Here is a 15,361-nt window from a genome sequence, read left to right as displayed (position 1 = left end):
ACCGTCAAAAGCAACGGGTTGTGTGACGGTTGTGCGCCATCTAGTTTACGCTAGCGAAAACAAGGGAAATAACACCAACACCAAAATTTCTTTCTCCTGTACGTTTTATGACGAAAATTGCTTCAAATTTTATGAAAAATAGTTTCAACTTACTGTCCTTTCTTTTTTACCTTTTGCATTGGACCTTTTGCAAATTACTGTGCGTATTATAGATTAGTTTGAGGATCACATTTCATTGTAAAAACCCACAAATCTCACAAAACAAATGTTAGCTTCAAATCCAACGTTCTGCGCTGATGGAAAAAAAAACGGTGGACCCCTTTTGACAGATTATCACAGCTGAACATCTTCACCGCAATCCCGATGTTCGGTGTTTGCCTATCATCATGTTTGCTTTCGCGTCCCACTCCGTAAGCATACACCACACACACTCTCACTTCGCAGTTCCCCCGCCACTAGGGCCGTGTTGTACGAATAGCGACGGAAAAAAGAAAGCACCACCGATTCAGGAATTCCATTCATCGACCCAAGGTATCGGTGATATCGGTCCGTTGTAACTGCGTGTCGATCATCTGCGGGACGGCGCCTTCTGCAGTCGACATTCTCAAGTGCATTCCAAGATCGGGAACGATCATCAACATAATCGATCGATCGGCAGTGCTGCAAACGATGTAAACAAAAAGTGATGAGGTGGACAGAACAGTGACGATCGGTTAGAAAAGAAAGTCGATCGAACCGAGTGCGAACAAAAGAAGAAAGTCACAACCTCTCCAAGTTGCAGTCGAAATAGCGTGAATTGTCCCGCGTTGCCATGGCGTTTTTATCATCGATACTTCTATTCGCTGGCTGCCTGCTGTTGGTGCGATTAATATATCTGCTCATTTCGGTGCGCCGTGGCCAAAGTGGTTCGACCATTGCTCCACGTACCACCCCCGCCCGCACGATGATTGTTATGGGATCGGGTGGACATACGGCCGAAATGATGCGCATAGTCGATCGTCTAGACTGCGAACGTTATTCTCCGCGCCAGTACGTGCTCGCCAGTACAGACAAAACGAGCGTTGTGAAAGTGATCGAAAGCGAGATCCGTCGGGAACCGGATCCGGAGAAGCAATCGTACGAGATCATTACCATTCCCCGCAGCCGGGACGTACACCAGAGCTATGTTAGCTCGATCGCAACGACCGTACTTGCGTTGCTTAACTGTGTGCCGCTCGTGCTAAAGGCTCGTCCGGAGCTAATTCTTACCAACGGACCCGGTACGTGTGTACCCGTCTGTTTGGTCGCATTTCTGGCCCGTTTGCTGTTTCTCAACACCAAATGTCGGATAGTGTTCATCGAAAGCTTCTGCCGCGTGCGTAACCTTTCGCTGAGTGGCCGTATACTGCTCTACATCGTGGACATGTTCGTGGTCCAGTGGCCTGAGCTACTCCAGAAGACGTCCACCACGCGGACGGATGTTCGTTGCTTTGGACGGTTATAAGCATCACAGTGTCACCACAGCCAACTTAATTTAATGGTTCAAAGAGGAAAGCTACGAATATAAAATAATAACTCACAGAATATCCTTGATTATTGGACAGTTCAATGAAAGAAACCCCTAATTCCATCGCATTATTTTTGACATCGTGTTAGTTATTGATATATTTTTCATGTATAAAAGCTTAAATTCAGTAACAAGCGCCGCTCTTCCGTTATCAGGAATAAACTGGCCTACCGTTCGCGTCGTAGGAAGTCTTCATTTTTTGAAATGCGAAAAACATATACAGCGCTGCAAAATAACAATTGGAGGAAATGGTTAACATAATGAACATTTCCGCCTGATTTAGTACCATTCCAATACTTACTTGCCGCTTCCCATTCCTGCTGCGAAAGTGTCCCCACTCGGAATGGATGTGGGCTGAACCCTTGTATTCCTCGCTCTTCCACATGTTTATACTGCTCCGGCCGTTTCGGCTGATCATCTGCGCCTTGCCAACTATGCGGCGGTGGTGGATAGGTTTCCAATGCTTTCATCTTCTCCAGCAAACCCTGTTTCTGGATGCCATGTTCATCGAACAGCTCCTCGAATCGTTTCTTCTCCACCAACCGCAAACCATGCTTGAGTGCCAACTTTTCAAGCGTGGGGAAATGGACCAAAAACTCAGGACAGTCCACTACATCATCCAGCTGAAAATTGTACTTCGCCCCAAACAGTGGCGGATTGTCCGTATCGCACAGAAATTTGATCCGATAGATGTCATTCCCGAACGTGTCGGCCATTGCCCGGCGCTGCCGTTTCATCAGCTCGTTTGCGTCCGGTATCGTCCCAATGAAGTAGAACCCTTCGTCCAAACATTCAGCCGCATTCTTTAACATACAGTCCGCTTGCTTGAACGACTCGAACGAGTAGTGGAACGCGAACTGGCAGCTCACCAGGTGCAGTTTCATCGACGGGTCGTGGTACTTCGTGCGGAGCTGCTGGAGCGTAGCGTCGGCAGCAAAAAATTCCACCCTCGGCTTCCTCTGATGATCCCGTTCCCGTTGGAATATCGTATTGAAACGATTTTCACACTGCTCCAGGCTTACTTGCGCTATGTCTGTGCAGATCAGGTGCGTCACATTCGCGGAGGACCATTTCATCAGATCACCACCCTTACCGCAGCACATATCCAACACCCGGAACGGTGAGCCCAGCGGTGTCCTTGCCTTAACCAATGTGGTATACTTTATTATAACACAGGTTTTCATGAAGTTGTTAAAGTTGCGCATGAAGTATATGTTCGACTTTTTGCGTGCAACTAAACCCCGTTCCTCGATTTGGTTGTAATGCGAGGCGACGATTGCACTGTGTTGTACACCAGCTTCGCCATCTTGGCTTTGCTGTGGTTCGCCTTCGGAATCTCTGCTTTCAGACACGCTGGTATCGGGTTCGAGCGATTCAGACATGATGTAGTATTGTTAAATATGTAGGACTACATAAAAAACAAATAAAAATAGAAAATGAATGGTAAAATTACACGATGCTTTTCGTTTGATGCGGTAGTATTGTTTGTTTTCTTGTGATTTTTACACTGACGTTAAGATTTTGACATTTGCACCGTTTGACACTTTTGACGTCTCTTTTGTTGCGACTCGCGATGCAAAAAGCATAAAAATTAAAACCGCCCAAACATTGAGTCCGAACGTGTTCGGATATACTGTAAAAAAGACTTTTTCTTGTAAAATAAGCTCGCTGTAAGTATGATGGTACCATATAAAACCGCGTTATCTGCTCTGGTGTGCTATAATTCACAGAATAATTTGTTTATCAGAACTCAGAACCGGTTTGCTGTGGATGCTTGTGTAGATTTGTAGGTTATGGTGAAGCGGTAAGCTACACAACGAAAAACAACAAACTCTGTCGCATTGTCAGCCGCCGAATACGTATCGAAAATGGATTTCAATGCACTTCTGCAGCAAGCTCAAAAGCTTACGCATGAAACGCAAGTTTCGGATGATTTGCCGCGCGTGGAACGCACCCTGCCACAGGTGCTACAAGCAACGCAGGAACTGCATTCACGGGTAACACAAACGGGCGCGCAAGATATGCAAGCGTAAGTGACGAAAGATAAGTCAGCAGAATCTCGGTTTAACTAACAGTGTATGTATCCTTTTCCATAGGCACATCTTGCTCGGATCGAATGGAATTGACTTACCAAAAATTTCACAAAAGCTCGAAACACTCAGTTCGCGCAAGACCTTTGAACCGCTGGATCCGATCGCTACAACGGATGTGCAGAACTTCCTTCGCAACGAAAAAGAAAACGCCATACTCGCCGTTATCGAAGAAGTGCATAAGAACGTAACTATAGCAACGAACAGCCTTAAGCGCCGCGAGTCGCATACTTAGGTTTTTCTTTTTTCCTTCCAGTCCTACATGGCTGCGGAAACGCAGAAATGGGATCATATGATGAACGATTGGAAGCAGGAAAAGGTAAAGCTCATGAATGCTTTGATTGGGCCATCGCAGAGCTGGATCGACATCCGCAAAGGTCCGGAGCAGACCATTCTCAACGAATCCACGTTCGGTGGTAGATCCGCGCTGAACAGTCAGGAGATGGCCTACGCTCGTGAGGTGCACGAGTACAACAAGCTTGTGTGCGAAGGAGCGATGCGTCCCTCGCTAGTACAGCGGTTTGCGCAGGTTGCGGATAGTTTCAACGATTCGGTAAGCAGAAATGCACCTTTCCGATGTACTTTTTTTTTCAGGAAATAACCTTTCTTTTACCATTTCAAACATTTAAGCGCGTGAACGATGTTTGGGAGGTGGTAAAGTACATGGCGAACGTGACTCCTATCCCCAGAAGCCAAGATCCGATGAAAGTGCGCTGTTCGCAACATCTGTTCATCAACCAGGCAAAGCGCTACCTGGAGAATCGATACAAAGTATTCATGCAAACCGTGATATCGGAGCATTTGCGCGAAGCTCGTCGTGGTGGCATACCGAGCGTACTGAATTTGGTGGGCTCATTCGTCGGACTTAAACTTGCCACCCACGGACTGAACTCATCGTTCATCGGATTACAGGACGGGCAAGTTGACGGGAAACCATTGTGGCCCATGGTATACTATTGCCTGCGTTGTGGCGATATTGCTTCCGCGTTGAAATGTATGCAAATGGCTGGACAGGGCCACGAGGATTTGATTGCGGTGCTGGAGGAAAAATGTCACAATCCGGAGCAAAAAACAAACCCCCGGTTGGAACTGCAGATACGTATGCAGTACAAGAGACAAATACGTAACGCAACCGATCCGTACAAACGGGCTGTGTACTGTATCGTCGGATGCTGTGACATACAGGAACCGCATGCCGACATTGCCAAAACGACGGATGATTTTCTTTGGATACAGCTGTCGCTAATACGAACCGAAGGCGACGATAGTTCCGAGCATTTGACCTGCTCCGGATTGCAAAGCATGATTCTGGAACAGTATGGTGAAAAGCACTACAATGCTAATGAGCAACCCCATCTCTTCTTCCAGCTGCTGGCCCTTACGGGACAGTATGAGGCTGGTATTGAATTCCTCTCTCGTTTCGAGAAGTATCGTGTACACGCCGTCCACATTGGTCTGGCACTGAACGAGCTGCACATGGTTGGTGGGCCGCGTAATCTGCAGGAACCGTTGCTATCAGTCGACTTCGAAGATCCTCAACCGATGCGAAGGTTGAACATCGCGCGCTTGATCATGTTGTACGTGAAGAAGTTTGAAATTACGGATCCACCGGAAGCGTTACACTATTTCTACTTCTTGCGCAATCTGAAGGACAGCGAGGGACGAAATTTGTTCCTCGTAAGCGTTGCAGATCTGGCTATCGAGTGTCGAGACTTTGATCTGCTGTTTGGTCGCATGCAGCGTGATGGGATGCGTTCGCGTGGGTTGATCGATCAGTTTGAGACAGCGCACATCGATGCACGGACCGTGTGCGAAATGGTGGCGGAAAAATTCGTCAAGAAGGGTATGTTTGAGGATGCAATCAAGATGTTCGATTTGGCATTCCAGCAGGAGCAGGCGCTTCGTTACACATCCATACTGCTGTCCCAGGTAGTTCATCACGCCAACAAGGAGGGGTCGCTGCGTGAGCGTGTCCAACGAATGGCAAACGAATTCACGGAACGGTACACCGGTGCGGAGAAAAACTGTGACTCCCAGACGTGGACAACGTTCAACTTGCTGAAAGATTTGGCAGCATTCTTCGATTACTATCATGCGAAAAATCATCAATCCGCGATGGACATTCTCGAACGAATCAAGCTGGTCCCGTTGCGGATGTCCGATCTCGATGTGGCAGTTAACAATTTCAAGCGTTTATCCGGAGAGGTGTGTAAGGTCATTCCCGACCTGTTGCTAGCGACAATGGACATTGCCTACACGAAGTTCAAGGCTATGAAAGGCAAGGATGTCGCCAAGTTCGATGACCTTGGCAAGAAGAATGTAAGTAACGCGCGGCGAACTTTAAATGCATACTGGTAGCAAGTGAGTGTTAATTATTTTCTTATCATTTTACACACAGCAACTGAGCTATCTGCGCGAGCAAGCTAAGGCCCTAACTAACATGGCCGCGATGGTACCGTACCGCATGCCCGGTGATACCAATAGCAGACTTATACAAACGGAGATCCTCATGCACTGAGAGCGCATACTGTGTACGGCGTACATTTTGAAGCTAACTGATCGTACAATTATTACAATAAATGCGTAAAGAGAGATTGAGATTCCTTGCCATCAGTGCTCTATTTCTGAAGGCCAGTAACGCTGATACCCTTGCTCAGATCATCATATGCACCTTCCTTGAACGCCTTGTAGTCCAGCACCATATCCTTGAAGGCGAGAAAATCCGTTAGCGTATACAACAGCTCGAAGATCTCACCATCGAGCTGGGTTTTCTTGTTCTCTAGCTCCATCGCAAACAGATCCATGTCGAAGCAGGTCATCTTCCGGTTCAGATGCTCCACGATGTGTGCCTCGATCATGTTCGTGTACTTCTGGTAGATCTCCGTGTAGATAATTTTATTCTCTTCACCCGGTTCAAACTCGTAGTAATAGCATTCCATGAACTGATTGACCATACGCTACACGGTAGAGAACACGGTAAAGTGTACAACATCACACGTGGTTTGCTGAGTTCTTTAAAACGGTTTGCTCACCTGAAACTCTTCCCCAATCACGATGTCCTCAATGTGGCCGATTACGGTGTCGAAATATTCGCTTGAATTTTGTCTTTTAATGATATTTTCCTCAAAATCCATCTTTTGTCGGGCGTCATAGGTGACAGAGGAAGCGCGTTTGGTAAAAAACAATCGTCGTCATGTTACCGTTGTTTAGGCTTCCGGAACCATAGTTACAACGGCTTTACAACAGGTGGTTCTTTATCGTTTATACCTTCCCAGTTCACAGTTCAATCGTTATTTAAATTAAAAGTTAAATTGGGTGAAATCCTGTTGCAAATTATTTATTTCAATAAATGAATTAAAAATTAATTATCACACTTCAATAAACTTTGGATATTCATATCGTGATAAACCTTTCAAAGTGCGACGAGAAAGAGTTAAAAGAATCCTGTTGAGTGAATTATATTGAACCTTTGTTATAGTTTCATATTTTAGCATTTAGCCACTATTATTCTATAAAATGTATCTGATTCTTGTACACAATGATTTAACGGAAAAAGAAATTTAGTTAAATTTTTGTTTTTGTTTTGCAATTTTAACCCCACGTCACATCTGTCAACCCACATCTGGTCGGGCGAAAAGGGGAGCGAAACCTGGCTGTCATTGCGTGTAATGTTTTTGTTTTGGAATTCGTGGAGGTTTAAATTTTGTGCAATTTTCTTGTAAATCGTCCCGAAAGGGCTACCCAAAACGTGGTTTCGAAACCTGTGAAGTTTGTGGAATGCTTGTTTGTAGATAGTAAGTGGTGTGCACTGTTGTTTCCATCGGTTATGCAAATCAATCTTGGCAGCCGGTTTGTTGTGCTTTCCGTGCTTACGTGTTTGTTTGGCCGTGGCCACAAAATATCCGAACTCTCTTGCCCGCGAAAATGTCGTGGCTAAAGCTGAACGATAGCCTGAACAAGGTGAAAGGATCGATCACCTCCTTCACGCAGGAAGTGTTTGCGGAAGGTATCATCGGGGAGGACGAAAGCGAACAGAATCCGGCCCGGGAGCTAAACATTGCACGTGAAAAAATCACCCAACTATCGGACTTATGTGCGACACAGGACCAAGAGGTATGTAAACAAAGGCTGTGCAGGAAAGATTTACGGCTAGTAAATGTTGGGGCTTTATATCTATTTCTTCAGATGCGTAATGCAACAAGTACATGCTTGTACACACACTTCTAAAAATGCAAAAATTGCAGGAATTGCACAATGAAACCCTATGAACAAATGATGAAGAAACAGATGTAATCGAGATCTTTATTCAAACCTACAGAAAACAATATGAATATTCTAGTGCTTCAACTTCATCTTTTTAAACTTTCCATAGTATATTCATCCATCCATCGCATCGTTTCGAAATCTTACCTCCAGTTACCTCAGAGTCTGGCGCTATTCGAATCTGCTCATAATATACCGAAATATATTACGCATTTTGCTTGATTATTCTAAGCTGTTCATCAAAGTCTAAGTAATTTGCAGCTAAAAATGCTTACAGCCGTTTATATGTTGATCCTGAACTGCTTTGAGCTGATCAGATATTGAACAGTCATATCCTGGGAAGCTGTGACAGATATTTGGAAAACTGGCTGCTAGAGAATTACTGATAGATACTGATCACGAACCATAATAGTGGGTTAATGTAATTTTAGCCATGTGAGTGTTGTCGATTTTGCTTACAACTACAGTTCGATATCACCGGTTCGAATCGATTTTCCGATAAGCTAATTGTAGTTTTAAAATACCTGAAAGACAATTATGTCTTTTTCAGGCCTATGTTAGGGTACAAGATGGGACTCTTGATTAACCTGATAAGCCAAACCCCTATAATCGATGAGTCCGTTCGAAGGCATTTAAGATTAGGTTTGGCTGTACAGAGTATCGTTTCGTTTTTGTTATTAGTTTTGTATAAAAATTAAAAAAAACAACTGCCAGGAAAGCAAGCAAGACATAAATACATATTCCACCGAGAATGATATTGACCGACAGTTAATTAAAATCGCAAACGATTGAAGAATTGTGCAAAGTGTCACCGAGTTGTCCGGTGGATGCACCGGACAAATAAACTCGCAATGAAAAGCTAAAGCTTGTAGCTGCAGCATCAAACACCATCATCATCATCATCATCATGATCATGCAGCCACAAACAATATTTCATAATTACTTGCATACATCGGACTGTTTTGCGATGAGCTCAAGGTTTATCGCTTCAGAGCTTCCCACTCTCCACTGTATGGTGACCCAGCTACGGATTGTGCCCGTACCGGACGAAACGGACTGCGGTGTGTCGTTGATTTTCTCTACCCCGCTCGTCATGCTGCACTGTCGAACGCGACATACGCGATAGCGAATGGCCAATTTTGTGTCTCCAGCCAAACATCCATCGTGCTTGGTCCCTTCAAACGTACGAAGTACCCATTTCCTTCCTGACTTTTCGCAGTGGCAATTACACGGCCCATGAAGCTCGCTTTTGTGTGCCGGTGTGCGCATGTGATCTGCGCTGAAAATCGGCTGTAAATATGATTAATAAGCCATGGAAGCTTACCGTTCGGCCCGGTGAACGTTGCGCAACGAGCCCGGACCCTGGTGCAGGTGGTTGCTGTGGCCGTATGGTGGGTGTTTTGTGGACGAACGTCGGAAGCATCGATAATCGTCGCCCCACCGAACGGTCGTACTGCTGGAGCCGCACATATTGTACTGCTCACGCGGCCAACGGCGGATGCAGATGATGATGGTTGACGTTTTAACACTCGCAATGTGGGTCTGTGTAAGCGAAGGCACACGGTTGACACACGGTCGCAGTGGAAAGGGTACGGGGCTACACGCGTAAACATATCCGCACCCGCACCAACAAAAATACGGTAAAATGGGCACGTTTTTACCTTTATTTACCGGTTACGTTTGAGTAATTTGTTTTTGTTTTATATTATGTTCCATTGCTAGAGGATTTTCAAATTCTTATTAATCATTTTCTGTTTTTCTTTGTAGATTATAGAACCTGTTGTGTTGAATAGGCGATATGTACAATTACTAATACGACAATCCCATGTAGCATTATGTAGTGTAGATTGTTTACTTAAGTCTTTTTTATAGTTGCCTGCTTAACTAGGGTGGACACAATAATTTGCTTTCATTTTAACTTTAATGAATATAATAGCCATGGGCGCTTGAATCTGCTACGGTGTTCAAGACATCTTCAAACTTTTAAAGCGTTTCGACAGGATATCTCCAGCATATCAAGCCTACCCACCAGTGTAAGAAGATTGCCGCTTATTTCCCGTTGGCTTTTTTTATCTGTTGGACATTTAGTTTTTAAACAAAAGCACTAGCAACCATACTGTACCAGCATGTTACATGGTGCCCTGCTTAGCCGACGTGGCTTGAGCCGGTTGGCCACCGCACGATCGTTGTCGCCGACTGAAACCGTACCGGGCAGGCTAGGCGATGGAAAAGACATTACTATTATTGGACGTACGTGTTTCCGTTTAGACACTCGGATCGGAATGGGACCATCCGGTGGGGTATCTGGGCACTGGGAAGGAACGGTGTTGTAGCGGGGATGTTTTGTAGACACAAGTGTGTTTTGTCGCGGATGCTTCGTCGTGCGTTGTTGCCGGTATTGTTTCGCCCTCTACTTTTTCTCTGTCTTTATTTCCCGGGGTTGCTTTTTTTTCAGCTCCGGCAGTGCTGACGGAAGAGGTCGGCGGTGGTTGAACGGTTTCGGTTCGTTCTCCCGGGCCAGCTAGCATACCTTCTTATCAGCAGCACCATGTGCAACACGATATATCGTTTTTAATGGAAAAGCGGTCATAAAAAAAAACATTTTGTCGTGGGGAAAAATACGCTACGCTGCTTTGAGGTAACAGCTACAGCGTGTGCGCACACACTGTGTCTCACTGGTACACCGGTGTCATTGTACGTTTGTTAACTTGTAATAGAACGCACACAAACACATGATTGTTTAAACGTGTGTCACTGTTGTACTAAAATAATGGTAAAATTATGTATGCAAAAAACATAAATAAATGTGATCTTTTCGTACATTATTTTACTTAAGAATTATAAATCATGGTGTTAAAAAATAGGATTCAAAAATGCGCTGTAAATATTCTTAAATTAACAACAATATGGAGCGATAATAAGCGACATGCGCGATAATAAGCGACGAACGGCATAATGAAAACATTGTTACAAATGAAGGTATCATTCAATTTGGTGAAGAAAACTGAGCTGATTTATCTAACATAACATATAACAAAAGTAGAAACCATTGAAATTTAGTTGACAAAGCAAGGGTAGGATCCAGTTGAGTCGTGTTCCTGAAAGGATTGGTTAAAATTGAACGTGCAAATAGGGTTGTGGAATTCGAGAAAAGGATTTCTCCAAATTCCCGTTTGGGTCCTTCTTCCTGATGTAACGACCTACTAAGTCATGTCGGCTTTCTGGCGTACGGCCATTTTGATTATGTATCCACACTAGTCCCAGGCATTTCGAACCGAATACCCGAAAAGACTTTACGGGCTTGGTTGTGCGGTGTTTTTCTCTTGACGTAATAAACCCACCGGAGGAGATTGACATTCGGGTGTAGTGAGTGAGGATACCTGTCTGCAGGTGGAAACCTTACCACTATGTCAAATATTTGGTCAAACATCTATTCGTTTTTTAGTTGTTATATTTTAATGTCTACAGATAATTCGATCATCTCAATCCAATGTAGGCGGGTTAGTGATGGGACCCCATCATCTTTCCTCTATCATCTGCAGTAAATCTGAAATCGATTCCAAACTGTCTGGATGTTGAATTTTTCCGGTTTCGGATTTCCTTGGAGTAAGATAGATTTTCTGGAAAAATGTAGATGGTAGACAAAATTCAATAATACTCTTCACGCTAAGACAAGATGGAAAATATTATGGGACCAATTTTGGGTGGGTGGGTGTTACATGTAAATGTGCTCATGAGAAGATTAGAAATTCATCAGTGGAAATCTTCGAGGATCGATCCTTGCAATATGCACATAAGGTGTCGAGAATAAACTGAACATCTGTTGTTGAAGTAAAAGCTTGGCCATTGTCATCTTTCATACTTGTTATCTACAAAACGGTTTGTGGTATTTTCGTACAACGTAAATTTAATTACATTCTGTAGTTGCTGTTTTCACCTGCTGCACCGTTGCGCCCGCAGTGGGAACCTTCCTGCGCCAGCGCTTTGATAGCCATTATCGATACACCGGTGGGTCTCTTGAGCATGCGTACGCCCGAAGGTAACACATGGCCAACGATCAGCGCCACTCTGGTCCCCATTGTTCATTTGACTGACACGGCAACAAATGGCTCTGGCAATGGCATGAAAAGGGGAAGCCAAAAACGTCCCCTACCCGGCCGAGCTGCATTGTAGACGAATGCTGTATGACGTGCGGCCTCAACCGATAGTGGCCCAGCACAGGTGAAATAATGGCCCTGGGAATGGATATTAAATTCAGCACCGCCGTTTGGACGAGTGTGACTTACGTCGGGCTTACCATTCGGCTTCGGTTTTATCATGAAACAAATTTCCAGCCACTCCAAACACCTCAACATCGGGTGGGCCAGCGCCGATAGGCACCTGGTATCTGGCATCGGCACCGGTGTGCTATGCTACCGTGAGGGAAAGAGGTTGTACCGAAACCAGAACCGATTAGCATGTGCACCGTTCCCACGTCCCTGACGCGCACGGCTGCGCGCCATTTTGCGACAATAGAACACAAACCCAACCCATGAAGGTAAGGGAGGGTGGGTTTGAGAAGGAGAGGAAGGCAGGCTAACGGTTGCAGTCGGCATATCTCTTGGGGTCACAAACTATACCTCCCCCGCGACTGATTCTTCATTACACCAAACCTCCCCGAATCAACCACCCTTAACCGATAAACCGATTGTGGGGTGGCTAGAACTTTCCGGTGGCCATTTTTCCAGCCGGATTTTCACGGTGCAAATAGTAAGAAAAAAAAAAAACACAACGAGACCGAATGGGACGTAATCATTTTGTTTTAATGCCACACATGAACGCCGTGGTGTCGCATTGTCGGCGAACAAAAGCATAAGAAACCCGTACGTACGTACGTCGTAATGAAGACAAATTGTGTGGCCGGCGAATGGGGCGGCCGGAATCGGTGACGGAAAAACCTTCGCGCCCGCTATCGGAACCAACATTGCACAAAACAGTCAACTAACGTCTTTTGTCTATGGTTTTTTTTGTTTGCTTCTTTTCAGATTGTGACCCTTCGCAAGCAGGTTGCAGACTATCAACAACAGCATCAGCAGCCATCCGGTTCCGGAACCCAGCAGCCGGGTTCGTCGCTTGCCTCCAAACCGCATTCGGTTGAGTTACTTTGTGCGGCAACTTCGTCCACATCCACAAAACCTGCCGGTGTAAGTAACCGATCGTGTGTTTCTTGCTTACTGTACAATGTTGTAATCACTCTGAAATTGACTCTTTATGTTTAATGTTGTAGGTTTTTAAAATATTGATATATTTCATCCCTCATAATGTCCACATCGAATAAATCGTGCGATGAACAGTTTGATCGCTGTATGTCCATTGTACCGTGGTGGCGCAACACATGATCTAACGCAGACGTCCGTTTATGATTCGTGGTATTTCGATATCACACAAACTGTGCGACAGCAACGTGTGAAACTTGGCAAAACCAAACTCTTATCAGAAATGTAAATAGAGCTGAACCCTTTTTTTTACGGAACCCTTCGGCATGCGCTCGGTCGCATTGAGGATCAACAAATCGAACACCAACTCCTCGCGCGTCAACCGTGTTGCCACGGGATGTTAAACATTCGTCAAACCTTTGCCCACAACTACGGAGTCGGAGTCGCTTTGAGGCCCGATCGATAGCAAACCGTTCCGGAGCGGCGTCAAAATCGATCGCAATTACACACGCCCGATTGTACAGCCGGTGTGCGTGTGCATGTATCGTCATATTCGCTTCGCCGTCGGTTGTGGTGTGTTTGTGGCCCTCAAATACAGCCAAACCGTCTGCGTTACATACCGTGCACCTTTCTACGCTTATCGCGCGTTATCTTTGTGTAAATATTTGTACACGAAAAATGGGTTTCACGCACGCAGCACTCACCGGCACCCTTTTACGATGTGCGTGATATGCTGATACTGGGCCCATGCCAACCGGGTAGAGCGTGGTTTTGCGCCGCCCGTACAACGGTGGGATTGGTTTGCGAACATGCGCAATTTATATGCTTATATATATATACGCTTCCCGCCAAAATGTCCAAATCACAACGGCTAAGCTGTGGGCCACTCTTTCGGTCAGCGCATCCTTTTCTAGCTGTTCGTCTTTCGCTGTTCAACTACTGGGCGTAATGTGAGCGAGCTACAGCACCATCGCCACTTCCGTGTGTTTCGTTCGCTATTGCGTTTCTCCCCATCAGGGTACAATTTCAGTGGAACTACTTGAGTGTACGGGAGATAACAGATAGTGCTGATAGCGACTGTATATCGGTACACCTCCAGCGGTGTCGCGCATATGTGCTTATTGGAAAGTAAGCTCGCGATCGTCAAGTAATTTAACGACAAATTTTAACTTGCCAACAATAATTTGTAAACCACAAGCTATGTAGCTCTTTCCGAAAACGAGAAATACCGAATTTATGAAGGCAACTCAAACATTTTTTTTTAAATAATCATAATAATGTAGATCGCCATCTTATCAATATTAATTGCCCGTTATCATGTTCTTGAAAAAGCGAATCACCGTCCGTTTTTGTTTTATGGTTTCAAATTCCCTTCAAAATTTGTATCGTGTCTAGTTTCATTTGACATGCCTAGCATACTTGTACTGTAACAGTTGTCCCTAACATGTTGGGCTTATCATTTGGTACATAGCTTACAATAGAACGGTAACGTGTATGTGTGTGATCGCAATCACAACATCGACAGTAGAAAGTTGTTGTCAATTTCTACAAAACTGCAACAGGAGTGCACCCTACGCTTGAATCGAATCGATAATATTTGGTTTACATCAAGTGCGATTGGCCTTTTTGTTCTGAAGTTAAAGAGCATTCAAGATATTGCAGAAATGTTATGGCTTTTAGCATCAAATAAAAGCGCTCGCAATAACTTCCAGCTTCAAAGAAAGCTGAAAAAAGGATTCTCAATTTGCAGCATCTGCCGCAGCCCATGGCGAGTGTATGGATAAACGGCTTCAGCGTTACAGAACATTTAATGACTCAAAATGATAAAAGATTGAAGAAGATATTACAACATGTCAGTTACATATCCGTATGTTGGTATTTGTTAAGTTTGACTGTGGAATATCTTTATACTGACTTTGGTTAATGGTATTTATTTCGATTATCTTTATAGAACTTACTTACTCAGTTATACGGCGCTACAACCGATTCGCGGTCTTGGCTTGCTGCAGGAGTCCTCTAAACTGCTCCAGGGTCGTGCGCCTGCGTTTGTCAATACATTATCCCGGCCTTTCTGGCGGACGCATCAACGCCATCACTTCATCTCAATTTGGGCCTATCATATCGCCTCCTTTGTCCATGTAGACGATCTAAAACGGACTTTATGGACTGGGTCGTCCGGATCTTTATAGAAATACCATTGAGCTTATCCACTTTATCTTCACTATTCCACTGATATACCCTGAAAGAAGTACCCTGCTGTATTACCG

The 15,361-nt window shown here is 44.8% G+C and overlaps 5 protein-coding genes across 5 annotated transcripts in view; 3 read left to right on the top strand and 2 right to left on the bottom strand.

Moving 5' to 3' along the window:
* The first annotated feature begins 811 nt into the window (after nt 1-811).
* Nucleotides 812-1,483, top strand: LOC128708576 (UDP-N-acetylglucosamine transferase subunit ALG14 homolog). The gene has a single exon (XM_053803555.1). The coding sequence runs from the start codon at nt 812-814 to the stop codon at nt 1,481-1,483; it is 672 nt and encodes a 223-aa protein (XP_053659530.1).
* Nucleotides 1,484-1,697: 214 nt separating this feature from the next.
* LOC128707972 (mRNA cap guanine-N7 methyltransferase) lies at nt 1,698-2,928 on the bottom strand. Its single transcript, XM_053802929.1, has 2 exons — nt 1,848-2,928; nt 1,698-1,771 (listed from the first exon to the last, which is right to left on the bottom strand). The coding sequence occupies exons 1-2, from the start codon at nt 2,926-2,928 to the stop codon at nt 1,698-1,700; spliced, it is 1,155 nt and encodes a 384-aa protein (XP_053658904.1).
* A 483-nt stretch (nt 2,929-3,411) lies between these two features.
* LOC128707465 (nuclear pore complex protein Nup93-1-like) lies at nt 3,412-6,154 on the top strand. The gene is made up of 5 exons (XM_053802416.1): nt 3,412-3,575; nt 3,643-3,823; nt 3,893-4,189; nt 4,267-5,955; nt 6,035-6,154. The coding sequence occupies exons 1-5, from the start codon at nt 3,415-3,417 to the stop codon at nt 6,152-6,154; spliced, it is 2,448 nt and encodes an 815-aa protein (XP_053658391.1). The 5' UTR covers nt 3,412-3,414.
* Nucleotides 6,155-6,254: 100 nt separating this feature from the next.
* On the bottom strand, nt 6,255-6,770 carry LOC128708756 (ADP-ribosylation factor-like protein 2-binding protein). The gene is made up of 2 exons (XM_053803736.1): nt 6,669-6,770; nt 6,255-6,593 (listed from the first exon to the last, which is right to left on the bottom strand). The coding sequence occupies exons 1-2, from the start codon at nt 6,768-6,770 to the stop codon at nt 6,255-6,257; spliced, it is 441 nt and encodes a 146-aa protein (XP_053659711.1).
* A 790-nt stretch (nt 6,771-7,560) lies between these two features.
* Nucleotides 7,561-15,361, top strand: part of LOC128719875 (thyroid receptor-interacting protein 11) — a 36,204-nt gene continuing 28,403 nt past the window's right edge. Inside the window, exons 1-2 of the mRNA XM_053813514.1 lie at nt 7,561-7,749; nt 12,924-13,082. Of these exons, the coding sequence (XP_053669489.1) occupies nt 7,561-7,749; nt 12,924-13,082 (348 nt within the window). The remainder of the gene's footprint in view (nt 7,750-12,923; nt 13,083-15,361) is intronic.

The sequence above is a fragment of the Anopheles marshallii genome, chromosome 2 (assembly GCF_943734725.1).
Source record: "Anopheles marshallii chromosome 2, idAnoMarsDA_429_01, whole genome shotgun sequence".
Classification (NCBI taxonomy): domain Eukaryota; kingdom Metazoa; phylum Arthropoda; class Insecta; order Diptera; family Culicidae; genus Anopheles; species Anopheles marshallii.
Note: the sequence above shows the minus strand (reverse complement) of the source record. Positions and strands in the feature narration are given on the sequence as shown.

Bases quoted from the DNA above. Each gene is read 5' to 3' on its own strand.
- LOC128708576 (XM_053803555.1), top strand. From the start codon at position 812: ATGGCGTTTTTATCATCGATACTTCTATTCGCTGGCTGCCTGCTGTTG.
- LOC128707972 (XM_053802929.1), bottom strand. From the start codon at position 2,928: ATGTCTGAATCGCTCGAACCCGATACCAGCGTGTCTGAAAGCAGAGAT. The intron at 1,772-1,847 runs GTAAGTATTGGA...GTTATTTTGCAG, and splicing joins GCAGGAATGGGAAGCGGCAA to CGCTGTATATGTTTTTCGCA.
- LOC128707465 (XM_053802416.1), top strand. From the start codon at position 3,415: ATGGATTTCAATGCACTTCTGCAGCAAGCTCAAAAGCTTACGCATGAA. The intron at 3,824-3,892 runs GTAACTATAGCA...TTTTCCTTCCAG, and splicing joins TCGAAGAAGTGCATAAGAAC to TCCTACATGGCTGCGGAAAC. The intron at 5,956-6,034 runs GTAAGTAACGCG...TTTTACACACAG, and splicing joins ATGACCTTGGCAAGAAGAAT to CAACTGAGCTATCTGCGCGA.
- LOC128708756 (XM_053803736.1), bottom strand. From the start codon at position 6,770: ATGGATTTTGAGGAAAATATCATTAAAAGACAAAATTCAAGCGAATAT. The intron at 6,594-6,668 runs GTGAGCAAACCG...TCTACCGTGTAG, and splicing joins TGATTGGGGAAGAGTTTCAG to CGTATGGTCAATCAGTTCAT.